The sequence below is a fragment of the Micromys minutus genome (genome assembly GCF_963924665.1).
Source record: "Micromys minutus genome assembly, chromosome: 32".
NCBI classification, from domain to species: domain Eukaryota; kingdom Metazoa; phylum Chordata; class Mammalia; order Rodentia; family Muridae; genus Micromys; species Micromys minutus.
The window spans coordinates 18,018,701-18,045,670 of record NC_137967.1 but is presented as its reverse complement, the minus strand read 5'-3'; the positions used below and the strand labels follow the sequence as shown (position 1 = coordinate 18,045,670).

Here is a 26,970-nt window from a genome sequence, read left to right as displayed (position 1 = left end):
TCCGCCCGGGTTCTTTGGAGCTCCATGCACTCTGTCACATGGGAGTTGTAGTCTGCCTTATGCTTTCGACTACGGGCCGGATACAGAAGACGACTACTATTCCCAGCAGGCATTGCGATCAGCTGGTCAACAAACCCTTGGGCCACGCCTCCCAAGCTTGTTCATTGGACGGCATATCCTTTAGCCCCGCCTCTATTCATTTCATTGGTTACTGTCCCTCACAGGGGCTGGTTTCTTGCCTAGGATACATGGTGATTGGGTACTGTAATTGTCATTCGGCATATAAATAGTCTGTTAATTGGTTAAAGCAGGTGTCTATTACTTGTTGTAAGGTAGAGTTTTAGGCAGATCAGACAGTCGTAGGCTTAGGTTGGTGTCGGTCCCGGAGGGAGGCCGGTCTTGGAATTTGGCCCCGCCCCCTGGCGCTGCCGGAAGAGCGCAATTGGTGGTTGCGAGTGTCGCTTGCGGACGATAGGCGGAGCCGACTAGACTGCAAATATCTATTGGTCTAGGTTGGCGCCGGTCACCGGGGTTGTGGCCGTTTATTGGCTGGTTGCTCCAGCTGTTGCAGGTCCATTCACCATTTTGTGTGTTGGAGTAAAAAAAAAGGGAGAATCGAGAGGGAGAGCCGGAGGGGGGGCGGGGAGGGACCGGACCGGACTGAGCCGGGGCCACGGCCCCCCGCCCCGAAACCCTGCGGAGCCCGAGGTGAAGGGCGGGGCCAGGGCTGACACTGCGTGGGGGTGGAGGGGAGCTAGAGGCCGAGAGGGGACAGGTGGCAGGGACGGGAAGGGGTACAGGGCAAAAGAGGTGGGCGGAATGGTGTGGGAAGGGGTGACAGAGTGGAGGAAGTGGTAGGAAGTGGGGAGTGACAGAAAAGGAATGATTGGGGGAGAGTACTGAAAACAGAAATGGAGGGGTAACAGGACTAGATCAGGGTGACAGGGAGAGGAAGGGGACGGAGTTGGAGGGGGTGATGAAGAGAGGCGATGGGCATAGGTGTCAGATTTGGAGGTCTTGAGATGGCTGACAGAAGAGTGACTGGGAGGAATAGGTGATAGAAATAAATGGGGTGACCATCAGGGGGTAACAGGAGGGGGCCTCGTATTTGAGGAAATAAGGTAGAGGTGGTGACAAGATGGGAGAGAGTGGCAGATAAGATGGTGTCAGGAAGGTGGATGGAAGTAGAGGGTTTGAGACCCTAAAGGACATGGGGTGGCCTCGGCTTCAGGAGTTTAACGTTCTGAAAGGGAGGTGAGGGCCCACAGGACCCTGGGTAGTAGTTAGCTAATGGTGCACAGGAAGGGAGTAGGCCCCAAGAAAAAGAGGCTTGGCTCTGGGGTAAAGAGACCAGTCTAGGTAACAGGGTTAAGAGATGTTGGTTGGTGTGCTTAAAGGCCCTGGGTGGGGTCTAAAGGTTTATATTTGGGCAGTGTTTTTACCAGATCTTAGGCTCCATCCAGAATGGTGCCCTCACAGGTCAGTGGAGAGATGGCGGTAGAGTCTGCTTAAGTCCAAAGCACTTTGGTGCTACTCCCAGGCCCTTCAGAGTCTGCCTATGAGAACCCCAGAACTGTCCCACAGAAGGTGAAGGCCTCAAGTTGGAGAGCAGAGATCTGGGGTCCCAGTCAGCCTGAAGACTGTCAGAGTGGTCTCTGATTGTGTGTGGGGGAATCTAGGACAACTCATGTTTGGCTTCTCAAGTTTTCCAAGTCACTTTGGAGTAAAGTTTTAGGGTTTTTGTTTTGCCTTTTTTTTTTTTTTTTTTTTTTTTTTTTTTCCCATTTTCTTCTTTTTCTCAGGGCAGCTCGAAAGGGGGCGGGCAGAATGACTGTTCAGGAAGTGGGTGAGGTTGGCTTGTCGGGCTTGTCCTGCTGTCTTTGACCTCATCCTCCTTATCCCCACCTGGAGCTAGAGAGCATATTTGGGTATCTGAGGACCATTTCAGACACCCTGTCCAGCCTGCCCAGTCTGGGTGAGGATACATGCAGGCCAGAGGTGGGGGCTGGGCTTGCAGGCATCACGCTGGGTGCTGTTGGGGGAAGGGGAAGACTCCCGTGTAGTGTAGTGGGACAGAGAAACCCTGGGGTGTGCAGTTCTGAGTCCCACTGTGTGATGACTGTGCTGCATTTGTGCGCTCGTGCCTGTGTTCATGCACAGTCCTGTGGCCGTGCCGGTATGAGCTCTTGCCCCAAACATGCCCCTGCCTGCTCCCTGCCAGGACCTGGGAAGATGGCTGTACCTGGCAGACCTGAGATACTGAGAGTGGGCAACCATCCCTACGGACTCCCAGCTGCCTACTCCTTCCCACAGTACCTGGCCATGCATGACTGCCTGGAGGGGTGGAGGGAAAGTGGAGGGAGGAGAGAGGCTTACATCTCAGCTGAATCACCTCCCTCTCTGTGGCTCGGTGCTTCTGTGTGTCTCTGTGTGCTTTTGTGTGTGTACTCTCTACGTGATGAGGGTGAGGGCAAGCATGATGTGTAGATCACATGACGGACAGCACACAGCAGTGGTCTGGAGCTCGGATTCTGGGGCTCTAGAGCACCTGGGTTCAGAGCCCCCTCCTGCTGCTTTGTAGGTGGATGATCTTAATCAAAGCACTTTAGTCTCCCTGTATCTCGCTGGATAGTGGCACTCCCCTCTTAGGGCTGCTGGGCAGGGAAATGAGGCAGCTTAGCAGAGGGCTCAGGACAGTGTGATTGCTCTTAGTGTGAACTCTCAGTGATCCTTACACTCTTTGGGGGCACCTGGAGCCTGTGTGTGCACATTGCATGTCCCCAGCAGAAAGAGCAGGGAGCCAGGGTTGTATATGCTTAGGAGACCAAGGTGCCAGTCCGTGTCTGAATGCTCGCCATAACTTGCATGAGTCAGAGGTAGCCTTGTGGGTCATGGAATTGAGACAATCAACTCTGCGAGTAAAAAGACCCGAGGGACCCTGGGTCTTTGGGTACTCACGGTTGCTTCCGATGATCTCTGCTGCTTTCCTGTCTCACAGGTGGACAGACGATGAAGCCAATGAAGAAGGTGTGCCCTGGCCTTGCAGGTTCCACCAGTGGCAGTAAGTCCCCACCAGCTACCAGGGCCAAGGCTTTGAGACGGCGAGGGGCCGGGGAGGGCGACAAGGCAGAGGAGGACGATGAGCAGGCACAGCCACAGGAGCAGACAGGGCCAGAAGAGGCTGAAGAGGGTGAGGGAGCAGAGGCTGAGCAGGACCCTGGAGCTGAGGAATCACATCCAGAGCTGCAGCCCAGTGACCCTACTCCAGGCCTAGCTGAGGACCTTAAGGGGGATGGGGAGGCAGGCCGCTGGGAGCCCTCACTCAGTCGCAAGACAGCCACATTCAAGTCTCGAGCGCCCAAGAAGAAGTATGTGGAGGAGCACGGCACTGGGACTGGTGGTGTGGTCGGAACCCCTGAGGAACGGGAGCGGACGCCTGAGGACGCCAGTGCACTGGGTGTGCCTCCTCGGCCACCCACCTCCACTCGGTCCTCCTCTACTGACACGGCCAGCGAGCACTCAGCTGACCTGGAGGACGAGCCCCCCGAGGCTTGTGGTCCAGGCCCCTGGCCCTCTGCTGGCCCCAGTGGAGGCTATGACCTGCGGCAGCTAAGGTCTCAGCGGGTGCTGGCTCGGCGTGGCGATGGCCTCTTCCTGCCTGCCGTCGTGCGCCAGGTGCGCCGTAGCCAGGACTTGGGTGTTCAGTTCCCTGGCGACCGAGCCTTGACTTTCTATGAAGGAGTACCAGGTGGTGGTGTGGATGTAGTTTTGGATGCCACGCCACCTCCGGGGGCCCTGATGGTGGGCACGGCTGTCTGCACTTGTGTGGAACCTGGTGTGGCTGCCTACCGAGAGGGGGTAGTGGTGGAGGTGACCAGTAAACCAGCTGCCTATAAGGTCCGCCTCAGCCCTGGCCCCAGCTCCCATGCAGGCCCAGCTGGTACTCTGCCACAAGCCCAACAGCCACTGCACCGTGAGCCCGAGGAGGCTGTCTGGGTGACTCGCTCTAGCCTGCGCCTGCTTCGGCCCCCCTGGGAACCTGAGGCCTTGCTGAGGAAGCACCCTGCAGGCCCAGAGGAAGAGCAGGCTGAGCCTGGGGCCGCTTTGCCTCCTTGCCCTTCTTCCTTGGAGCCCAAGCAGCCTGAGGATGCTGAGGTCTCCAACATCAGCTTTAGTAGCAACCTGGGGACCCACTGTGAGGAGGGTGAAGAGAAGCACCCATCATCCCTGGGCACCCCGGTCCTGCTCCCACTGCCTCCACCCCAGCTCCTGTCACCACCCCCGAAGTCCCCAGCCTTTGGTGGCCCTGGCCGCCCTAGTGAGCAGCCTTCGCCCTGCCAGGAAGGGAGTCAGGGTGGCAGCCGCAGTAGCAGTGTGGCCTCACTGGAGAAGGGAGCTGTGCCGGCGGCCCGTGCTCGCACACCACTGACAGCAGCCCAGCAGAAGTACAAGAAGGGCGACGTGGTCTGCACGCCCAATGGCATCCGAAAGAAGTTCAATGGCAAGCAGTGGCGCCGGCTGTGCTCCCGGGATGGCTGCATGAAGGAGTCCCAACGGCGGGGGTACTGCTCGCGCCACCTGTCCATGAGAACCAAAGAGATGGAGGGCCTGGCAGACAGTGGGCCAGGTGGGGCTGGGCGGCCTGCTGGTGTGGCAGCCCGTGAGGGAAGCACTGAGTTTGACTGGGGCGATGAGACTTCGAGGGACAGTGAGGCCAGCAGTGTGGCAGCCCGGGGAGACTCCCGCCCACGCCTGGTAGCGCCTGCTGACCTGTCACGGTTCGAATTTGATGAGTGTGAGGCTGCTGTGATGTTGGTGTCACTGGGCAGCTCCCGCTCAGGCACGCCCTCCTTCTCGCCGGTGTCCACACAGTCGCCCTTCTCCCCAGCCCCCTCTCCCTCGCCCTCACCGCTCTTCGGCTTCCGCCCAGCCAACTTCAGCCCCATAAACGCCTCACCTGTCATCCAGCGCACTGCTGTTCGCAGCCGCCACCTGAGTGCCAGCACCCCTAAGGCAGGAGTGCTGACACCACCGGACCTGGGCCCTCACCCACCGCCACCTGCCCCTCGTGAGCGCCATTCCTCTGGCATCCTACCTACCTTCCAGACCAACCTCACCTTTACTGTGCCCATTAGCCCTGGGCGGAGGAAGACAGAGCTGCTGCCTCATCCAGGGGCATTGGGGGCCTCTGGGACAGGAGGTGGGGGAGCCGTGCCAGACTTCCCCAAGAGTGACAGCTTAGACTCTGGAGTGGACTCAGTGTCCCACACATCCACCCCCTCCACACCGGCTGGCTTCCGAGCTGTGTCGCCTGCTGTGCCCTTCTCTCGCTCCCGCCAGCCTTCGCCATTGCTGCTGTTGCCCCCACCTGCTGGACTCACCTCAGATCCAGGGCCCTCTGTGCGGAGGGTACCTGCCGTGCAGCGGGACTCACCTGTCATTGTCCGCAACCCCGATGTGCCACTGCCCTCCAAATTCCCTGGAGAGGTGGGCGCTGCCAGCGAGGCACGGGCCGGGGGGCCTGGGCGAGGCTGCCGTGAGACCCCGGTGCCCTCTGGGGTAGCCAGCGGGAAACCTGGCCTGCCTCCACCTCTGCCTGCCCCTGTGCCCATTACTGTGCCTCCAGCCGCACCGACCGCTGTGGCCCAGCCGATGCCCACCTTGGGCCTGGCTTCTTCACCCTTCCAGCCCGTGGCCTTTCACCCTTCACCCGCTGCCCTGTTGCCGGTTCTAGTGCCCAGCAGCTATCCCAGCCACCCTGCCCCCAAGAAGGAAGTCATCATGGGCAGGCCCGGAACAGGTAAGAGGGTAGGTGGCTGGGCTGCCATCCGAGCTGGACTTTGAAGGGGGATGAGCTGCCTGTCCTAGGAAGGTTGTGGGGAAGGTTGGTCTTCTCCTGGCAGATTCGGTAGAGCCCCACATGCCAGGCAGGGGACTCTTCAGACTTGGCGTGGCGTTATCACAGGATGCTTGTTGGGGCTCTGCTGAGAACACACTCCCCAAGACAGGCCTGTGGGGCTGACGGAGACACAGAGTAGTAGTCATGATGACATCTCCTGGGCCTTGGAGGACTGGGCCTCCAAGAAGATAAGCATGGCTCAGGGTTATCTTCCCACATTTCACACCCAGCCCATAACACAGCAATCAACCACACACGCCGCGCTCACGCTTTCAAATGTTAGCTCATTTCATCTTTGCATCGCTGATAGGTGGGTGCCAGGAATGTGTTTGCTTGGAAGAAACTGAGGCCAGGTTAGTGACTTCACGAAGGCAGGCTGGCTCTGGTGCTTAGTGAAAGATGGGGAGACCGAGACTCCTGTCAGGCCCTTTTCTCACGTGTGTGGAAGACCGGGACTGAAGGGTGGGTGAATCTAGCTTGGCTGTCCTCAGGACGAGGTGTCGGAGACAGCTGTCTGTGAACGGTGGCAGTCTAAAGTGGTCGGGGGTTGATGACCAATGCTCTGGTAGCTGTGTCTGTCTTGAGAAAATGCTGATCCAGTCAGAACTGTCATAAAGGGCTTGGAGAAAGGGCCGGGGCCTGTGAGCTGTCGCTCGGTGGGCGTCGGGGTCGCAGAGAGGCAAGGCAGGGAGACGGGAGAGTGTGTGCAAAGGCATCGAGGTAGAAGCGGATGATTAGAAGACTAGAGACTGTAAAATCAAGGGCCCTGGAAAGTAGGGGGTTGTTAGGGTGTACGGCTGAATTGGGAAGCAAGAGTCAGGTCTCAGAGGCCTTGGTAATGCTACCCTGAGGACAGTGGGGGGGGGGTGTCACGGAAGGTTTTGAGATGTGAGCCCTGGGACCAGAGGAGACAGTAAAGGAAGGAGTCTGGCTTGTATGTGTGGGTGGGAGTTGCTGTGGCTTAGGCTCAGGGTGGAGCCACTTGACAAAGGAGCCAGGCCTTGCCCTTAACAAAGCACCATCCATCGTAGTAGACCTGTTTCCAGATCCAGGGCCCAGGGACGTGACATGGGCTGTGCGTGTTCCCTGTGCTCATTTACTGGGGTTGTGAGCTGTGTGCCGCCTCCTTCTCCCCAGCACACTTTGCATTCATAACTGTAGTTGACCCAGGCCATTTCTGAGGTGTGCACAGCAGGAACTTCTGTCTAGGAAGATTCTGCACTGAAGAAGACACTGCAGGGAAGGTCTCTAGCTACCCCAGTACCTGTTTCTCACACGCCCACAGCCCTCACGGCTTACCTATGGGTGGGTAATGCTGCAGCCTGCTAGGATAGGCCTAGGAGGGGCTGACTCTGTCATGTCCAGATGAGGAAAACTGAGGCCTTGACCAGAAGAAGGTCCTGATGTCACCCAGCCAGGAAGGCACACCTCTGCCTTACCCAGGTCTTCCTTCCAGATCATAAGCCTTACCCCCAAGAGATGTGGTTGGAACATCTTCCTGGGCGCCAGCGGTGCATGCCTGTGAGCCCTACTGAGTACTCTCAGAACCCTCACAGCCTCCAGGACATCAGCACAATGATAAGTCCCCTTAAATACTAGCGCAGCCTGCAGCTCAGAGTTGTAAGTCACTTACTTGAGGTTCCCAAAGTAAGGACAGAGAGAGAGCCAGGATTTGAACACTGACTATCTGGCTCCACATACCGGGCATTTAGTGTGATGATGATGATAGCTGTGATTAAAATAACCCTGTATTGATCACATACTATGTGCCTAGCCCCAGGCTAGGTAGGGGCCATCTCATCCAATGCATCTGATGTTGTACAACAAGGATTCCTAGCCCTGCTGTTCAGATGCAGAACTAAGGTTCAGGAAAGGGAGGCCTTTGTTGGAGGCCACCTGGTTGTTAGAACTTGTCCAGCGCCTGTCCTGGCAGTTCTGAACAGTGACTCCCTGACTACGCCCATGCTGAGGCATCTGGGCTGCCCTCAGGGTTGTAGGCAGGCAGCCTTTCATTTTCCTCCCAGAGGCCTCCCTAGCCTCTGGGAGGCAGGTGCCTGGAGGCCTACTGCCTCCAAAGTTCAAGTAGGGCTAACAGTATCTAGTGGCATAAAAGGGTCACAGTCCTGGCCCCTTTGGCTCTTCCATGTCAGGGCCTGACCTTCTATCAGAGGGCAGCAGGTGTGAGGGGGTGGGCCAGGGCAGCCTGCCTGCTCCTGTTCCCTTCCACCCCAGCCCCCGCCCTAGGCATTTGCTTCCTCTGGGGGACTTGCTGGGGCAGGCTGCCGGCATTCTCGGCATTCTGATCATGGCATAACCAGCCAGCTGCCATTGCCACCTCCCTTTGACTCTTCCCGCCTGTCCCCCAGGAAAGGAACACCCCCCCAATACCAACCTGTAGTCCCCACCCAGGAGGCCAGATGTCTCAGGCCCACTGCTGGTATGGCCTCCTTGCCAGTTCCCAACTTCCTACTGGGCCTCTGTCCAACTGTCCTCTCTCTTCCAACCACTGGGTATCCATCTTTCCCTGGGCTCTGGGTCTTTGTATCATTTTCTAGGCCTCTGACCTCTGCCTGTCTGTCTAATAACCTTTATGGTTTTGTCCTTACTTGGGCTTCAGCCCTAGTCAAGCTTCCAGCCTAGCTTCTGTCTTGGCTCCCAGTCAAGGGGGTCCTGTGTCTGCCGTGGCCTCCCCTGGTTCTTCCATTCCTATTTTTGCATTATCTTTGACTTTGTTGTTTTTGCTGCTGTTGCTTTTCTGAAGCAAGGTTTCATTTAGCTCTTGCTGGCCCTTGGAGTCTTTTGTTGTTGTTTGTTCCTGAACTCTCTGTAGACCAGGCTGGACATAAACTTATAGATTCCTGTCCCTGAACTCTCTGTAGACCAGGCTGGACATAAACTTATAGATTCCTGTCCCTGAACTCTCTGTAGACCAGGCTGGACATAAACTTATAGATTCCTGTCCCTGAACTCTCTGTAGACCAGGCTGGACATAAACTTATAGATTCCTCTGCCTCTGCCTCCCGAGGGTTGAGATTCTGAGCATGTTCACTTGACAGGGTCCTGGGGATTGAACCCAGGGCTTTTCCCATACTTTTTCTTTACCAGGTCTCATGTGTAGGCCAGACTGATCTTGATCGTATGGTAGTCTTGGTCTCTCAAGTGCTGGAGTTACAATGTGTGCTGCCGAGCTCAGTTCTCTCCCATTATTTACTTATTCTTGCTGCCTCTGTCCCAGCCTCACACTCCTATTCTGTGCACGTCTGTCTCTCTCTCAACCGTCACATATTTGAGAGTGTGAGAGAATGTGCATGTGTGTAGTGTGTGCCACGGTGAACTTGTGAAAGTTGGAGGACAACTTGTTGGAGTCAGTTCAGTCCTTTTATCTTTATCATATGGGCCGTGGGAATCGAACTCAGGTAGCAAGGCTTGGCAGCAAGCTACTTTACCCACCGAGTCATCTCACTGGCCCAGGTTCTTTAATCCTTTAATCTTTTTTTTTAAAGATTTATTTATTTATTTACTTATTTTATGTACATGAGAACACTGTAGCTATCTTCAGACACACCAGAAGAGGGCATCAGATCCCATTACAGATGGTTGTGAGTCATCATGTGGTTGCTGGGAATTGAACTCAGAACCTCTGGAAGAGCAGTCAGTGCTCTAACCACTGAGCCATCTCTCCAGCCCTCTTTAATCTTTTTAAACTAGTGGGCGGTGGCCAAACACTAAGACTCCTCCCCTTCTCTTCTTTTTAAATTATTAGTGTGTGGGGGAGGCAGAAGACAGTTTTGTGCACTCAGTTCTCTCTTCTTGCACATTTGTGTAGGTTCTAGGAATGTAATTCTGGTTGCTTCTACAACAAATGTCTTTACCTGCTGAGCCACCCCCACCCGCTTCCCCATATTTTTCTTAGAGTGGAGGGAGGCTGTCCAGGCCTGGGAGCCCCCTCCTGATCCTTTACAAATGAACAGTTTGTTATTGTCCCTGTAACCTGCTGAGAAATGTCCACGGGTCAAGCTTGTACATCCACCCACCATACACCTGTTCCCCACTGGCAGGAAGGCAGGAAGGCGGGGGTTACATGGGCAAAGCTAGGAGATCCGACCAGAGTGGGTGGCAGGAAAGCAGGTCTCATGCCCACCCACCTACTTGCTAGAGGGCATGACCCGAACACCCCCACCCCAGTCTTCCAGGGGACACACTATGCCGTGATCAGTGGGTAAAAAATGAGTCCTAGAGAGGGGCTGAAGGGGTTCAACCTGGGTCACCCTGCGGAACTCAGGTTCTTCCCACTGGAATGTCCACTTTCTCTCCAACAATGAACTGGTATGGATTCCAGTTCATCTTTCTGCCAGCTGCAGGGCTTAGCAATCCTGAGGCAAGCGAGTAGAAAAGGCAGATACAGGATGGGACAAGCCGAGGTAGGGTTTTCATTAGAGGCGGCATATCAGCTGAAGGATGAGGAATAAACCGAGTTCAGGGGCGTGAATTAAAGGATGAACGTGCATGAACTCTCTGTAGCTAGCCAGAGCTGGAGTTATTTATCACTAAACTCCAGACTTAGAGGATGCTTGCAATGGAGAAGCCTAGCCAGGTCGGGCTTGAAAGCCAGACTGAAAAGCTGGGGCATTGTAAACCTTAGAGACAGTTTAGAGCAGGGGAAGGGAAGGATGGCTCTTAAGATTCAGACTTCAGTAGATTATTGTGATGGACGTTTTCCGGAGCCTGTAGGAGCCTTGGTAAGAGACCCCAAACACTCCACGCTTAGGTCTCTAGCACCTGACAACTGAGAGGGGCCAGGCTGCCTCCTCGTGGCCGCTGGCGGTGGGGCAGTAGACGCACGCATGCGCAGCGAGGGGGAGGCGTGCATCCCGGAGACCCTGGCGCCCGGGCATTAATGGCTCCATTAGTGGCCGGGAGGGAGGCGCATTAGCGGCGGCGACGGCGTCTGGGTCCCATTACCACCGGCGGCAGCGGCTGCACCGCAGGCGGCTGGACCCTAGCCCGGCGCGCCGCCTTCTCCGCCCGCACTTCGTCCCTGGTTCCCGCTCCGCACAAGGGCGCAGAGTAGGGAACCCCAGTCTCTATTTCGGCGAAAAAAACTGGGGTCGGACAGGCTTGGGCTCAGATGTCGGCTGCGGCATCTACTGAAAGCAAGATGTTCGCCTGCCTCCAAGCCCGTTGCTCGCGAAAAAGACAGGAAAACGGTGCACCTGGGGCTTTGTGGACACAGACAGGCCGCGCCCAAACCCGTCTGCACCTATGGGTGCGGGTTCCCGCGCACCCTTGGGGGTAGATTACCACCTTCACCACCCTAGCGGTGGGTCTCCGTCCTTTCTATTGGTTACTGTCGCACCTTCCGACCGCCGATTGGCAGAGGCTCCCCACCCCCGCCCCTCAGTGTAGTTAACCCTTACATGGCCAGATCCTCTGGGTGCTCCACCCCCATCCCAGACAGACTGGGTGCCAGCTGGCCCGCGCTCCGTCGCGGCCCGCGTGGGTGTCAGGCCGGCCGGGCACTCGCCCGCCCTCCAAGCACAAAGCGGCTTTGTAGGGCCTGCCGGGGACTGGCTGGGGGCCAGGCGGCTAGTGGAAAATCTCGTGAGCGCTCAAAGAGGAGGAGAACGCAGGGCGGCGCCCCCTCCTCCGCCGGGCGGTGGCGCCTTCATCTGTTCGCGCGGACCAGCCCGGGAGTCTGCACACAACCATTCCCGGCTCTCGCACCTAAGCCCCCATCCCACTCTCCACCTGCAACATGCTCTTCCAATCCTTGGAGATTACCCCCCCCCCCCAACTTCTCCCCTCTCTTGTTTCCCCTTTCTCTCCCTGCCTACCCTAGCCTGGCTCACACTGACTCACCCTGACGCTATTTTTAGCCCCCCATCCCTGTGGAGCCTTGCCAGCCCAATCCTAGGCTTGTTCCCCAGGCAACCCTGGCCGTCGCCGACGCCTCCCGGGATGGGTGGGTGGGTAGGTGGGTGTGTATGTTGAGAGCGGGTGAGGGGAGCTGGGGACACCGGGGTGGTGAGCCGAGCCCGGACCCGGGGTGGGGAGCAGCCAAGGGCGGCTGGTGAGGGCGCGGTGCCTCGCGGGCTCAATAATTGGGGCCATGAGTTCGGAGTGAGTCGGCCTGTCCCTGGGTCTGTCAGCATCCCTGGCAGCTTGCCCCGGGCGTCTGGGCAGGTCCTGGCCTGCGCCACCCCAGGTGGCTGTTGGTGTGTCTGGGCTCTCTGTCCCCAGGCCAGGATGGTGTGTTTTGTTGGGATCTACTTAGTTTTAGGCTAAAGCTTTTGTGGAGTTGATGAGGGATGGTGCAGAGGGTGGCTCCCATCATAGCCCTGCCCAGTACCTGCGGTGAGTGGGGAGTGGCTATGTACCTCCTCCCACACAGGGCTGGGGCCCTGGTTTAGGGAAACCCTCAGCCCTTTCCAACTTGGGAGGCCCCAGTTAGGGTTGGGTATGCCTGGAGAGGGGAGCTGTTTGGGGGATAGGATCTACCCTTTCACTCGAAATCCACCCCCACCCAGAGTTCTTCCACCCTGAACAATAGAAGCTAAGTATAGGGTTGGCCCAGTGCCCAGGGCAGGGGGGCCCTTCCCGCCCGGATTCCAGCCCCTCCCTGCCAGGCAGGGCCCCCACTTGGTTGTACCCTGCCCTGAAAAGGGCCTCTTCCTGTCCCTTTTCCATGGGTACTGTGTGTCCCACCAGATGTGCAATCTTCCCAGATGTCTCTCTTGTCCGGCTGTGCAGTGCTTTTTCTCACCCAACACAAGTGGGGAAGTCAGCCTTTTCTGAGCTCTGTCCCTGGGCTGGAATGCAGTGGGGAAGGGGTTAACTTGCCACTAGGTGACTCACTAGGACTCACGGTTGGGGAGAGGAGGGGGCAGCAGGGGGGATATAGTGGGCCACATTGATTTAGCCTCACATTGCAGTCCCCAGGGCAGTGAGGTAATGGAGGGTCTGAGTCTGGGGCTGCATAAAGAGGAGGGGGAAGTCACCTAATAGTCCCTCTGGTAGCCCCTCTGGGCTGTCAGCCAAGTGACTGGCCCTCTGGAGGTCAGAGGGTTACAGTCCTTCCTGTCCCCTTGGGATCAAGTTACCCAGGTTTTTTTTTTCTTTCCTTTTTTTTTTTTCCTCATCTCCTGCCTTCAGCTTTGTCAGTGAACAGGGCAGTTTGAAAAGGGGGGTTGCCTGCTCTTGATCCACCTGACCTTGTGTGACTATTCCAGTCCAGTTGTGAACTCAGGCCTCTGTTTCTACTGGGCGAGACCTCAGACCCTGTCCTGGGGGCTGCTTGCCTTCTGTACTGTATTATCATTGTTTGATCTGGTTTCTGGGCCTTTTGGCATTCCCTGCTTGTGTCCACCTTGAGTAAGGATGAGCACTTGAATTGGAGTCTTGAGTCCTTCAATCCCTGGTTGATCGATCATGCATAATTTATTCAGTCTCTTTGGACTTCATCTTCTCCCCTAAACACTGGGCATAAGGCTGATCTCCCTCCCTAGGTGGCTCTGAAACATCAGCGAACAAGATAACATATACGAGCTTCTACCACATGGCTGCTCCAGCGTTAGCTCCCTTTCTTTCTACTGGTCCTTTTTCTGGGGTCAATGGAGGGTGAGAAGTGGCAAGTGGCATTACTCACGCCTTACACTGCTGAAGAGAAGGCCCAGAGTGCTTGGTAGCTTTATAATGGGATGGTGGTGGAAGACCATAAGGCTCTGGAGAACTGACGGTCCTGGATATTGAAGAAGGTGGTGCCCTGGAGTATGGGGGTCAGTATGATGGTGTCTGCGAGTTGTGTCCTGGTGTGGGAGTATTGAGTGGGTGCTTAGGAAGGCCGTTTGAGAGTGAGTGTGGGCACAGTGGACAAACAGTGTCTGCTGAGGCTGGCCTAATTCATGTGGGCTGGTGGAAGTTTGACGAGTGTTTTACTAAGGCATGTACATTAGGAATAAGAAGCGATGGTGGTTAGGGAGTTAAGGATCGTGTGTACTTTTGAGGTCGTGCATCTATGCCAGCAGGTGTGTGAAGTAGGACTTCGAGTGTGACAATATGGGTGTAAGACAGAGGGCGTGCAGTGCCCGTAGCGGTGTGTAAGCGACAATGGGTGTGGCATGGAAATTTATCTGTGAGAGGAGTCTGCGCGCGCCTGTGTACTTGAGTTGGGGCTCAGGGATGATTTGCCCAATCTTTCACCGCTGGTCCTCCCAGCAAAACCCTGCGCGTCAGGTTGGCCACACCACGAGTGACCATGTTCCTCGCGCATACTGGACACAGCACCACACTCAACTTCGGGCCTCTGCAGCGCAGCACCCTGAACCGCCCCCCTGGCTTGCTGCCTTTGCTGCAGTGCGCCCTCCCTGCCACCCTACTGCGGGCCCGCCCCCGTCCGGCTTGGAGCCAACCGTAGTCCGCCCCGCCCCGTCCTTATTTGCATATGACTGACGTTCCCTCGGGGCGGCCAATGGGGGCGGGCGCGGCGGGGCCTGACCCGCGCGCGGCGGCAGCAGCCAATGGGTTTAGGCGCAGGGGGCAGGGCTTGCGCGGAAGGCCGCGGGGGAAGCGGGGAAGGGGCGGGAGGAGTGCTGCGGGGGGAGGGGAGCGCGTAGTAGTGGCGGGGCGGGGAGGCGGCGGTGGTTCGGCGCGGGGCTCGCTTGGAGCGCACAGACGCTAGCACGCTAGTCCGTCTATCCGCCGGGGACCCGAGGTCGACCTGGTGTTCAGCCGCCGGCCCAGGGCCCGGAAAGGCGGGGCGGCGGCTCTGACTGCCGGGCGCGCGGGGCCAGAGCCGTTACCCGCCGGAGCGTCGAGGGAGGGAGGGAGGGAGCAAGCGAGCCAGCGGAGAAGGGAGGGGGCCGCCCCCGCGCACGCGCGCCGCGCCCCGCCCCGCCTGCCCCGCCTGCCGGACTCTGCAAGGGAGGAGGGAAAGGGAGGGGGCGGCGCCGATGGCCCCCGAGCCGCGCGCCCCGTGACGGCCCCCGCGCGCGCCGGGGGGCGGGGCGGGGACGGCTCGCGCTGACCTCCCCCGCCCCCTGGGCGGCGGGAGGCAAGCGGCGCTTTGCGCAGGCGCGCCCGGTGGAGACCCCCGCGTGGGGCGGCCGGAGGGGGCTGCGGGGGGGGGGCATGCGGCGACGGCCTCCCGCTCCCCCCGGGCCGGAGCGGCGACGGCCAAGGAGCGGGTTACGGGCAGAGCGGTGTCGGCCGCTGAGGAGGTGCGATCCCCTGTCGGGTTCCCGCTGCTCCGGACCATGTACTCGGCCCACAGGCCCCTGATCCCCGCGACTGGCGCGGCCTCCCGTGGCCTCGGCATGTTCGGTCAGTAGCGTCTGGCGCTGGGACTGCAGGGGTCAAGGTGTCGGGGTCCTAAGTGCGGAGTGTCGGTGATGGGATATAGCACCTGCACGGTAGAGGAAGAGTAAAGGGATGGCTGAGAAAGTTTAGAGTCTAGCGGGGCCAAGTGGTTGGTGATGGCAGGTGTGAGTATAGCCTAGCGGTGGGAGTGAGGAGTGGGGCGTACATGGAGACAGGTGTGGTGCTTAAGTGACGAGGTGGAACAGATCCATTCTGATTGGTGGTAAGGGCTACAGAGGAGTAGACTGAGACCTGCGGGTGGAAGATGTGGAATGAGGACAGGGAGGGGGCTTACAGTAATGGTCTAAGGACAGGTTTGGGGGCCACTGTTGGCTCAGAACAGACTATGGGCAGCAGTATTTCTGGTGTAGTTTACTGGGAGGGTGGGAGAGAGGAAACCTGGAGGGTAATGCGCTAGGATGAGGGTAGGATTTACCCCATTGTCTGCTTGGCCTCTCCACCCCTTTCCCCATTTCCAAGAAAGCTAGGAAGTCTTGATGAGAAAGATCTTTGTGGATGTAGAAACACTTCCAAGGCCTTGTAGGCTGCCTGGGGTTGGAGTCTCTAGCTGTCTTTGGGGGCCCTAGGGGTGGGGGCTAGGATTGTTAGGAATCTTGAGTGCCTTCCAGTTTTGTTTCCCTTCTTCCCTCTTCTCTCCTTCCTTTAGGGATCCTTTCTTTTGTCAGTCCCACAGAAACATGTCTTGGAGCCACTTTTTCATATAGTGTTCCCCCCAGACTAGATTTCAGAAAGTATTGGGGTGAGGTCACCTCGGGTCAGGATGCTCTGGAGCAGGGGGAGGCAGGGAATGATGGATATCAGACATAGGGCGGTTCCCTCCTTTCCTCTTCCCCCCTGAGCAGGGGCCTCTCTCCTCTGCTGGTTCCACTTCCCCTGAAGCCTACGGCCTGCCAATGTGGGGAAGCTCACTGATCGCCTGGGTTTGCTCCTCAGTCCCAGCAGGCGTGTCCCCCATCAGGGGCTACCCACTTTCCCAGCCTGTTGTCAGGTGCCGCTGGGCCTGAGTGTTGAACCCTCCAAAAGCCCACTGGTGAGGGAATGGTCTTCCTGTCCATCACCTCGAGGAAATCACCTGGTACTTTAGCGTTCTCTGGGCAGCTTATAACAATTCTGTCCCATTGTCCCTCTGCTCTTTCTTCTGAGGAGTTTACCACACCCTCCCATCTTCCTGAGCAAGGAGACTGGACACTGGGCCCGAGATGAGCCCAGGGGTTTACATGGAGGGAAACTTCTTACTGGCTATTGGAGTCTGTTTAGGAGACAAAGAGGAGAGCCACCTGGACCCCACCCAGGAAGGGGCAAGTCTGGCTCTCTGGAGGTTGGGGAGAAAAGGCAAGGAAGTTGCTACTCACTATGGGGTTGTTTGAGATTCCAGGCCCTGGAAGTGTGTAGAAACAGGGAGGGGAAATAGAGCCATTAACCTTAAGAGTAGAAAAGGGGAGTGTGAGGCCAGGTGAGGCTGTGTCAGATAGCAGCACAGTTGCTGAGAGCGTGATGACATGGCTGCTGGGAGGAGTGTCCAGCCTTGCAAAGGTCTTAGGACATCAGAGAGGAATAGCAACTGAGAATGACCTGGTTTGTGGCAAGAGCCAGTTCCTCTGGCTTGGTCCCTGGTGGCAGGGCTGGTGGAGGTTGGAAGGGAGGGGGCATGAGTACTATTTCTCTTTTCTGAATTGCTTGCTTGCTTGCTTTAAATAAATCTGGAGGTCTCTTAAGGCTTTTTGTTTTGTTTTTCTTTTCTTTTTCTGAGTGCTGTTTCACTGACCGCCTGAGAAGGCCCAGGGGTTGGGACAGTGGCTCTAAAGACCGAGTGGAGCCACTTCACACAGGTTGGGGCTGAGGACCTTGACTTGTATAGGTCAGGGCCAAGCTCTCTGGTGCCCAGCTCACATGGCTCCTTCCTACAGTGTGGACAAATGTCGAACCTCGTTCTGTGGCCGTGTTCCCCTGGCACTCCTTAGTCCCCTTCCTGGCACCCAGCCAGCCCGACCCCTCTGTGCAGCCTAGTGAGGCCCAGCAACCTGCCAGCCACCCCGTGGCCTCCAGCCAGAGCAAAGGTAAGGGGTAGGGACTATGGGAATGTTTGGGGATGGGGGTCCAGGTAGCCCAGGATCCGCTCTGATGGACTGTTCTGATCCTAGAACCTGCTGAATCAGCTGCTGTTGCTCATGAGCAGCCACCAGGAGGGACAGGGGGTGCTGACCCTGGGCGACCCCCTGGAGCAACATGCCCCGAGAGCCCAGGGCCTGGACCTCCACTCACTTTGGGTGGTGTGGATCCTGGTAAAAGTCTCCCTCCCACCACTGAGGAGGAGGCTGCTGGCCCTCCAGGAGAGCCCCGGCTGGACAGCGAGACAGAGAGTGATCATGATGATGCGTGAGTCCTCCAGGGCTTGGCATAGGCTGGGGCAGCTGGGGGCAGGGGTGCAGAATCAGACTCCTGCTCTTCATTGTCCCTGATGGTCCCCACAGCTTCCTCTCGATCATGTCTCCTGAGATTCAGCTGCCTCTGCCACCTGGAAAGCGCCGCACCCAGTCTCTGAGTGCCTTGCCCAAGGAACGAGACTCATCTTCTGAGAAGGATGGACGAAGTCCTAACAAGGTACTTTCTTTATACCTAAGCTCTGCCCTGCTGTGGCCACCCAAGCCAGCCCCGATCCCAGTCCTAACTGTCTCCTGGGCTGTTTTAACTGCAGCGGGAGAAGGACCATATCCGTCGGCCCATGAATGCCTTCATGATCTTCAGCAAGCGGCACCGGGCCTTGGTCCACCAGCGGCACCCCAACCAGGACAACCGGACTGTCAGCAAGATCCTGGGAGAGTGGTGGTATGCCCTGGGGCCCAAGGAGAAGCAGAAATACCACGATCTGGCCTTCCAGGTAATTCTTTTTCTCCTTGGTTCTTCCCAGTGTTCTCTGGTGGGGCAGTGAGTGAAGGGTTGCCCTGCCCTTTCCTGCCAGGTGAAAGAGGCCCACTTCAAGGCCCACCCAGATTGGAAGTGGTGCAACAAGGACCGAAAGAAGTCCAGCTCAGAGGCCAAGCCTGCGAGCCTGGGTCTGGCAGGAGGGCACAAGGAGACTCGGGAACGGAGCATGTCGGAGACGGGAACTGCTGCTGCCCCTGGGGGTTAGTCAGCTCCTTGGCTCTCCCCCTGCCACCTCCCCCTGAGGGCTGCCAGCCTTCCCCTTGCTTGCTCAACCCCTGCCTGAGCAATTTCTCTTCTTCGTTGCTTTTGAGGACTCATCCAGAAAAGAACTGGCAGTTGATTTATGTGAATGAGCCAGGGAGATGCAGATAAGAGACCCAAACACAGTCGTTACCTACAGTCATTTACTGCGCATTTAGTACATACTCAGAAATCGGGTCTCTTTCCAGTGAGGAAGTAGCCTCAGAGACACCAAGTTACCTGATTAAAGTCATGGGCTAAAGCACCTTAGCCATGAATGATTTAAACCCTACCTTCGTCAGCTCCCCAGGACCACAGTTGGGGCCATTGCCAGTCACTGTGCCTTGGATCGACTGCCTCTAGGAGTTTTGGGGTACTTTGGGGGTATAATTCTGTATGGCTCTCTATGAGAGTGGGGATCATACGGCTCATGTAGGAACACTAAGGCTCAGACAGGCCAGTGGTTAACTGAACAGCCTCATGGACCATGGTCCAGGCTTTGCCTGCTCAGAGTGTCTGCTTCTGGGAATGGGCTTGCTCCCTGCAGGTCCACAGGACAGAGGCTTGTGGGAAGGACATGCTGGTGTCTCATGTCTACCAAGTGGCTCAGACCTAGAGAGACACCCGTGGAAGGTTGTGCACGTTCAGGTGCTTGTTGTCTTCTTGACTGTTACAGCTTGGGCACCTTCTGCTTTACAGTGTCTTCTGAGCTCCTGTCCGTTGCTGCCCAGACACTCTTGAGCTCGGACACCAAGGCTTCAGGGAGTGGCCCCTGTGGAGCAGAACGGCTACACGCAGTCGGGGGACCTGGCTCAGCCCGACCCAGAGCCTTCTCCCACAGTGGGGTGCACGGTCTTGATGGTGGGGAAGTAGACAGCCAAGCACTTCAAGAACTGACCCAGGTTCGAGGCTCAGGTCACCAGGGAGGTGGGGCAGGGAGGGCTGCATAGGGCAGCAGACCCACCTAAATTCTCCCTGCCACCTGTCCCACAGATGGTTTCTGGCCCCACATACTCTGGCCCAAAGCCTTCCCCCCAGTATGGCGCTCCAGGATCTTTTGCAGCTCCTGGTGAAGGAGGTACCTTGGCCACTAGTGGGCGGCCTCCACTCTTGCCCTCCCGAGCCTCTCGTTCCCAACGTGCAGCCAGTGAGGACATGACCAGTGACGAGGAGCGCATGGTCATCTGTGAGGAAGAAGGGGACGATGATGTCATCGGTAAGTCAGGTGGATTACAGTCTTGGTAGGGCCCTGTAGGCAGAGGCTCAGGGTAGCTGGACTCCAGGTCCCTGGGCTCCTTTAGTTTAATTTCTCCCCCATGTTTGTGATCATATACTGTCAGTTCTCCTTCAGCCAAGGAAGCTCCCAGCCATGCACGACACTCAAGGATATGGATGTTATTAGCAGACTAGATGCTCTTGCTAGTGTACGTTTCAGGTCCTTCGTTGGTCGGAGCACATCACCCTGAGCCCAGGACTAGCCTTCAGTGCTCCCTTTGTCCCGTTCTGCTGCCACCATGGTCACCATCCACTTATCTGCTTGGCACAGAGCTGAAGCGAGCTCAGAGTCTATTTTAGACTATTCCCTCCTGGGTAACTCTGTACTCAGTCCGTTCCTCACACTGTTCCCTCTGCTCCGTCAGCTGATGACAGCTTTGGCACCACTGACATTGATCTCAAGTGCAAGGAACGGGTGACTGACAGCGAGAGTGCAGACAGCTCTGGGGAGGACCCAGAGGGCAACAAGGTGAAGCTTGCGGGGAGCTGGGCCGTGCGGCTGGCCTGCTTCCGAGGAGGCGGGGTTCCTGGGATAGGGGTCCGGCTACCTACACTCCCTGACTTGGGCTTCTCTTTCCTTAACCCAGGGCTTTGGTCGTAAGGTGTTCTCACCTGTCATCCGCTCCTCCTTTACCCATTGCCGTCCAACCCTGGACCCTGAACCTCCAGGGCCCCCGGATCCACCTGCAGCCTTCAGCAAAGGCTATGGTTCCACCCCATCATCCTCCTCTTCACCTGCTTCCACCTCGGTCTCAGTCTCCACCTCCTTTTCACTGGGCTCTGGAACCTTTAAGACCCAGGAGTCTGGTCAGAGCAGTACAACGGTGCCACTACGGCCCCCACCCCCTGGAGCTGGGGGCCCAACAACACCTTCCAAGGCCACTCGGTTTCTTCCTACGGATTCTGCCAGCTTTCGGCGCAAGAGACCTGAAAGTGTTGGCAGCCTGGAGGCACCAGGCCCCTCAGTCATTGCAGCGCCTCCCAGTGGGGGAGGAAACATTCTGCAGACACTGGTTCTGCCTCCAAACAAGGAGGATCGAGAGGGTACAAGAGTGCCCTCAGCCCCAGCCCCATCACTGGTCTACGGGGCTCCAGCAGCCCCTCTGTGCCGCCCTGCTGCCACCATGGTCACCAATGTGGTACGGCCTGTCAGCAGTACTCCTGTGCCCATTGCCTCTAAGCCCTTTCCCACCTCTGGCCGGGCCGAGGCATCTTCAAATGACACAGTAGGTGCCAGGACTGAAATGGGCACTGGATCTCGGGTGCCTGGGGGCTCTCCATTGGGTGTCAGTTTGGTGTATTCAGATAAGAAGTCAGCAGCAGCCACCTCACCAGCTCCACATTTGGTAGCTGGACCCCTGTTGGGCACTGTGGGGAAGGCACCTGCTACTGTCACCAACTTGCTTGTAGGAACCCCAGGCTATGGGGCTCCTGCATCGCCTGCTGTTCAGTTTATTGCCCAGGGAGCCCCAGGCAGTGCAACCCCTGCAGGCTCAGGAGCAAGTGCTGGGAGTGGCCCCAATGGGCCAGTACCCCTGGGCATCCTGCAGCCAGGTGCCCTAGGCAAGACAGGGGGGATTACACAGGTGCAGTACATCCTGCCCACACTGCCCCAGCAGCTTCAAGTGGCACCTGCCCCAGCACCAGCCCCTGGGACCAAGGCAGCAGCTCCCAGTGGCCCTGCACCCACCACCAGCATCCGTTTCACCCTCCCTCCGGGCACCTCGACCAACGGCAAGGTCCTGGCTGCCACTGCACCCACTGCTGGCATCCCTATCCTGCAGTCTGTACCCTCAGCCCCACCCCCTAAAGGTGAGGCCTGAGCTGGGCATTGTAGGGATTTGGGTCGCAGCCTGTTTGGCTGTCTTATAACCTTTCCTTTTGTTGCCTCTTCTAGCCCAGTCAGTTTCTCCTGTCCAGGCCACACCTTCAGGTGGCTCAGCCCAGCTGCTGCCTGGGAAGGTGCTAGTCCCCCTGGCTGCCCCTAGCATGTCAGTTCGAGGCGGAGGGACTGGTCAGCCACTGCCCCTGGTTAGCTCGCCATTCTCAGTACCTGTCCAAAATGGTGCCCAACAACCTAGCAAGGTAAGGGACTCCGATAGTGGCCTCACATCTTCTCTGCACTGTTGGGTGTCGTCCATGTGTCCCACCGTGTCACTGTCTGCCTTCCCTGTTTGCTTTTCCAGTGTTCCTCTGGGACTTGGTGATTTTTATTTTATTTTTTTCATTTATGTAGTTATCTGAAGCTTGGGATCAACATGTATTAGAGTCTCAGAGAAAAAACAATAGAGCGAAGAAGTTGTAAATCCTGGTAGTTGCTGGACGGGATGGGTAGGAGAGAGAAGATCGTGCCTTTTGATGGAGGCCTAGCAATGGAAGCTGCTGTAGAAAATGAGGGGGGCTGGGCACTGTGGCATACATACCCATTTTAGCACTCAGGAGACAGGGAGCATGTAATGAGGTCCACCAGGGAAGATACTGTTTCAAAAAGGGGGTGGGGACGAGGGGAAACTGGAAAACACTTGCTGTTCTTACAGAGAACCTCGATCTCGGCACCATGTTAACCACTTGGAGTTGCATAGCCATCGGTAACTCCAGTCCTAGGGTATCTGGTGACCTCTTCTGGCCTATGCAGACACTGCACACACAGTGCACATACATATGTGCAGGCAAAACACCCAGACATTTCTAAAAAGTTCAAAAATGCAAGAAGGAAAATGTTGGACATGTTCAGTGTCAGGGCTTTCTTAGGAACATGGTTAGGAATTGGGAAATATTTTAAGTGAGTGAGAGATGTGAGAAGGAAACATAACATTTTCATTAGAGCTCAGAGAAGCAGGCTCATCAATGCTCAAATGGTTCTGTGCAGCCTACCTCTGTCAGTGATGAGTGTCTCTACCTGTTCATCGTCCAGATTGTCCTCACAGTCTCCACACTGGCTTATCTCGGGCTCTGAGATCTCTGCTCTTACCTGGCCTGTCTAGACTTTAGCCTTCCCTGCCTTCTGGGGTCATAGCTTACCCTAGCCTGTGGGTACTTTCACCTACAGATTATTCAGCTGACTCCTGTGCCTGTGAGCACACCTAGTGGCCTGGTACCACCCCTGAGCCCAGCCACAATGCCAGGACCCACATCACAGCCTCAGAAGGTCCTGTTGCCCTCTTCCACAAGGTGAGCCCAGTTAAGCCCCTTTTCTCACTCCAGGCTAGACCAGGGGGTGGGGCAGGCCTACTTCACTGCTCCCCTTTCCTCTCATGGCAGAATCACCTATGTACAGTCAGCAGGTGGGCACACTCTGCCTCTAGGCACCAGTTCTGCTTGCAGTCAGACTGGAACCGTGACCTCATATGGGCCCACCAGCTCTGTAGCTCTGGGCTTCACATCATTGGGGCCCAGTGGTCCTGCCTTTGTACAGCCTCTGCTCTCAGGTGAGAAGTAGCCTTGGGACTTGGGGTGGGGCTGAGGCAGTTCCAGATCCTAACTTGAATCCCTGTTCCTTCTGTCTTCCTCCCAGCAGGCCAAGCTCCATTGCTGGCTCCTGGCCAGGTGGGCGTGTCACCTGTGCCTAGCCCCCAGTTGCCTCCTGCCTGTACAGCCCCGGGAGGTCCTGTCATAACAGCATTTTACCCTGGCAGCCCTGCACCCACTTCAGCACCCCTGGGCCCACCTTCCCAAGCTCCACCAAGCCTGGTCTACACTGTAGCCACCAGCACCACCCCACCTGCTGCTACCATTCTGCCCAAGGGCCCACCAGTCTCTGCCACTGCCACTCCAGCCCCTACCAGCCCTTTCCCTAGTGCCACAGGTAGGCGTTGGGGCAGCTCAGGGGCAGGATTTATGCAAGTTGGGGAATCCAGGGAGCGGGCTTCAGGGAGGCCTGGCTCAGTAGATGCTCTTTTCCTTTACCAGCAGGCTCCATGACCTACAGCTTAGTGGCTCCCAAGGCTCAGCGACCCAGCCCAAAAGCCCCTCAGAAAGTAAAGGCAGCCATTGCCAGCATTCCTGTGGGGTCTTTTGAATCGGGTACCACTGGGCGGCCTGGATCTACACCCCAACAGTCCTTGGACTCTGGTGTAGCCCGAGAGCCAGCTGCCCCAGAGTCAGAGCTTGAGGGGCAGCCCACACCCCCAGCCCCACCACCCCCTACAGAAACCTGGCCTCCCACTGCCCGGAGCAGCCCCCCGCCCCCCCTGCCCGCTGAGGAGCGACCTGGCACCAAAGGCCCCGAGACTGTAAGTGTCTAGCTGGGTGTGGGACGCCTCTAGTGCTGGTCTCTGCTTGTCACTGTTTAACTGTTCCTTCCCCTCCACCATGTCTACGTGTATCTCCTGCCTGTCTGCTGTACCCATTCCATTCTACTTGAGAGAAGCATTCTGGGTATCCTGGCCTTCAGAGGCCAGGGCTTTGTCTCATCTTTCATCTCTCTTCATCTTGTTCCTGGCCACTGGTTCATGATCTACCCTACCCCACTCTTTGACTTGTAATCTCCAGTAGTACGTCTAAGCTCAGTGTTCTTGCCTGTCCCCACCTCAGGCCAGCAAATTCCCCAGCTCATCTTCAGATTGGCGAGTTCCTGGGCTGGGCCTAGAGAGTCGTGGGGAGCCTCCCACTCCTCCCAGCCCAGCTCCAGCTCCAGCCACAGGCCCTAGTGGAAGCAGCGGCAGCAGTGAGGGCAGTAGTGGGAGGGCAGCTGGGGACACACCTGAGCGCAAGGAAGTGACTAGTTCCGGCAAGAAGATGAAGGTGCGGCCCCCGCCCCTAAAGAAGACCTTTGACTCTGTGGACAAGTGAGCAGGGGCTGGGATCTTGGCGGAGTGCCTAAGGCTGGTGGGAGAAGGGGCAGCTACAGGCAGAGACAAAAGAGGTGACCCTACTGGCCCCCCAGCAGGGTCTTGTCAGAAGTGGACTTTGAAGAGCGGTTTGCTGAGCTGCCTGAGTTTAGACCAGAGGAGGTGCTGCCCTCACCCACCCTGCAGTCTTTGGCCACTTCACCTCGGGCTATCCTTGGCTCCTACCGAAAGAAGAGGAAGAATTCCACGGGTAGGCAGCTCTGGCTCTTAAATAGGTGGGGGGTCAAGCCTGAGGCCACCACTGCTAAATCCCAGCATGCTTGTTTGACTAGACCTGGACTCGGCGCCTGAGGACCCCACCTCACCCAAGCGCAAGATGAGAAGACGTTCGAGCTGCAGCTCAGAGCCCAACACCCCCAAGAGTGCCAAGTGCGAGGGGGACATCTTCACCTTTGACCGCACAGGTGCCGGTGTCTGGACTGTGGGCTTCTAGGAGTGGTGATGTCATAAGTGTAGTAGGAGAGGCTCGGTCAAGGATGACCCCCATTGAGACAGAGTAGGCAAGCCTTGGTGGGCTCTGGGATGGAGGCAGGAAGTGTGTATGACTGAACTTCCTGGGCAGGTACTGAAACAGAGGATGTGCTTGGAGAGCTGGAGTATGAGAAGGTGCCCTACTCATCACTGCGACGCACCCTGGACCAACGGCGGGCCCTGGTCATGCAGCTCTTCCAGGACCATGGCTTCTTCCCATCAGGTCAGTAAGTTGGACACTGGGGAACCACTCATATGGGGACTTGCCCACATACCTCACTATCTTTTTGTCCCCAGCCCAGGCCACAGCAGCCTTCCAGGCCCGCTATGCAGACATCTTTCCATCCAAGGTGTGTCTGCAATTAAAGATCCGAGAGGTCCGCCAGAAGATCATGCAGGCAGCCACTCCCACAGAGCAGCCCCCTGGGGCTGAAAACCCTCTCCCTGGACCACCCCCGACTGGCATGGCTGCTACTCCTGTCCCCACTCCTAGCCCTGCTGGGGGCCCTGACCCCACCTCTCCAGGCTCGGACTCTGGCACTGCCCAAGTTGCCCCGCCACTGCCTCCACCCCCAGAGCCTGGGCCTGGGCAGCCTGGCTGGGAGGGGGCTCCCCAACCCTCACCACCTCCCTCTGGTCCTTCCTCAGCTGCCACAGGCAGGTGAGGGGCCCTTGAAAAGACCCCAGGACCCACAGTACCCCCTCAGGATATGGACAGTATATAGATGGCAGGAATTGGGGGCCAGACAGTGGGATAGTCACCTCCTCCCCAGGAAGCCATTTGTCCTTTCCAGTTTGGCACGGAATGTGGCCTCTTTCCCTTGTATATATTCCCTCCGTGTGCTGGGGGGCTGGGGGCAGCAGGGGCAGATACCCTCCACTGAGCTCTTGTATATAGCCTGAAGTGTGACCTTCAGAGCTCTTTACTTGTACTTTATGCACAATGGCTCCTGTGAGTGAGGGCTGCAAGCTGGAGGGTAGTGTGAGCCTTGGGCCACAGGGAGAAGATGCCTGTGGAGTAGTGGGGAGTTCATGCACCCCCCTTTTTCCCCAGAGGGGCTGGACTCAGGTTAGTTTGGGGTGGGGGGGCTCCTGCACTTTGCCACAGGCATGGGGAGGATTCTCCCCACCCTCTGCCCTCCCAACTTGGGTTGTACTTTCTAAGAAGGTGATCCCCTACCATTGTCCCCATTCCCAGAACAAAACATGTTGATCATGTGCAATATTTCTTACTGTGCCGAGAAGCCGCAATGACCGAGATTAAAGCTGTTTAACACACGTGCGGGCTGCTGATTCACACTCGTGTACACAGATGGGCATGGCCAGCTCCACACTGCTACTACACCATCATTGCCCTGTTAGTGTCAAGGGACTTTGGGCTTATGTCTGCACTGAGACAACGGCAGTTCACGGCTGTTGGACCTATCGGTTTTACTCAAGACATTCTAAGAGGCAGCACTTGAGAGGCCAGATAAGGGCCAAGGGCCATCCTCAGTGACCCCTACTAACCTCCACGTGGTCTAATCCACCACTGCTGCCACGGTTAAGTGAGACTTAACCTCCTCCTTGTGCAAAGTTCTGGAGAGTGCAAAAAGTCTCAGGATGCATCCAAACAAGCCAGAGCATCAGGAAGTTAGCACATATCATCTGGGACCACTGCCTGAAGGGACAGCTGTGGGGTATGGAGGTGAGATATTTGATACCACTTGGATACTGTTCCAAAGAATACTGACTGACCTTGATTCTAACTGATTAAGAGTTGCAACCTGGTTTCAACCAGAATTTGCCCAAAGTGCACTATTGAAATTCAACTGACTTCAAAATGTCTGCTGTAGGTACAAATAGAAATGCCTCCAGTAAAGATGGGTCAGGGATCTGTCTGGTGGTGGGATTCAGACAAGACTAACCATAAAGCAGGAAACGGAGGAGGAGAAT

General features: G+C 57.0%; 1 protein-coding gene across 9 annotated transcripts; it reads left to right on the top strand.

The window, feature by feature from the left end:
* The first annotated feature begins 597 nt into the window (after positions 1 to 597).
* On the top strand, positions 598 to 26,313 carry CIC (capicua transcriptional repressor). 9 transcript variants are annotated; one of them, XM_080908483.1, is made up of 21 exons: positions 598 to 708; positions 2,999 to 5,800; positions 17,182 to 17,331; positions 17,416 to 17,650; positions 17,746 to 17,875; positions 17,970 to 18,152; positions 18,234 to 18,399; positions 19,139 to 19,341; positions 19,433 to 19,655; positions 20,080 to 20,183; positions 20,302 to 21,526; positions 21,612 to 21,799; positions 22,764 to 22,885; positions 22,976 to 23,142; positions 23,232 to 23,519; positions 23,627 to 23,946; positions 24,248 to 24,501; positions 24,603 to 24,754; positions 24,837 to 24,968; positions 25,127 to 25,258; positions 25,333 to 26,313. In XM_080908483.1, the coding sequence occupies exons 2-21, from the start codon at positions 3,010 to 3,012 to the stop codon at positions 25,698 to 25,700; spliced, it is 7,533 nt and encodes a 2,510-aa protein (XP_080764609.1). In that variant the 5' UTR covers positions 598 to 708; positions 2,999 to 3,009; the 3' UTR covers positions 25,701 to 26,313. The 9 variants fall into 9 exon arrangements, with proteins under 9 accessions (XP_080764609.1, XP_080764608.1, XP_080764605.1 ...); XM_080908482.1 differs by having other exon boundaries at positions 24,600 to 24,754; XM_080908479.1 differs by having other exon boundaries at positions 23,624 to 23,946; positions 24,600 to 24,754.
* Positions 26,314 to 26,970: the final 657 nt, after the last annotated feature.

Bases quoted from the DNA above. Each gene is read 5' to 3' on its own strand.
- CIC (XM_080908478.1), top strand. From the start codon at position 3,010: ATGAAGCCAATGAAGAAGGTGTGCCCTGGCCTTGCAGGTTCCACCAGT. The intron at 23,947-24,247 runs GTAAGTGTCTAG...TCCCCACCTCAG, and splicing joins GCACCAAAGGCCCCGAGACT to GCCAGCAAATTCCCCAGCTC. The intron at 24,969-25,126 runs GTGCCGGTGTCT...CTTCCTGGGCAG, and splicing joins CTTCACCTTTGACCGCACAG to GTACTGAAACAGAGGATGTG.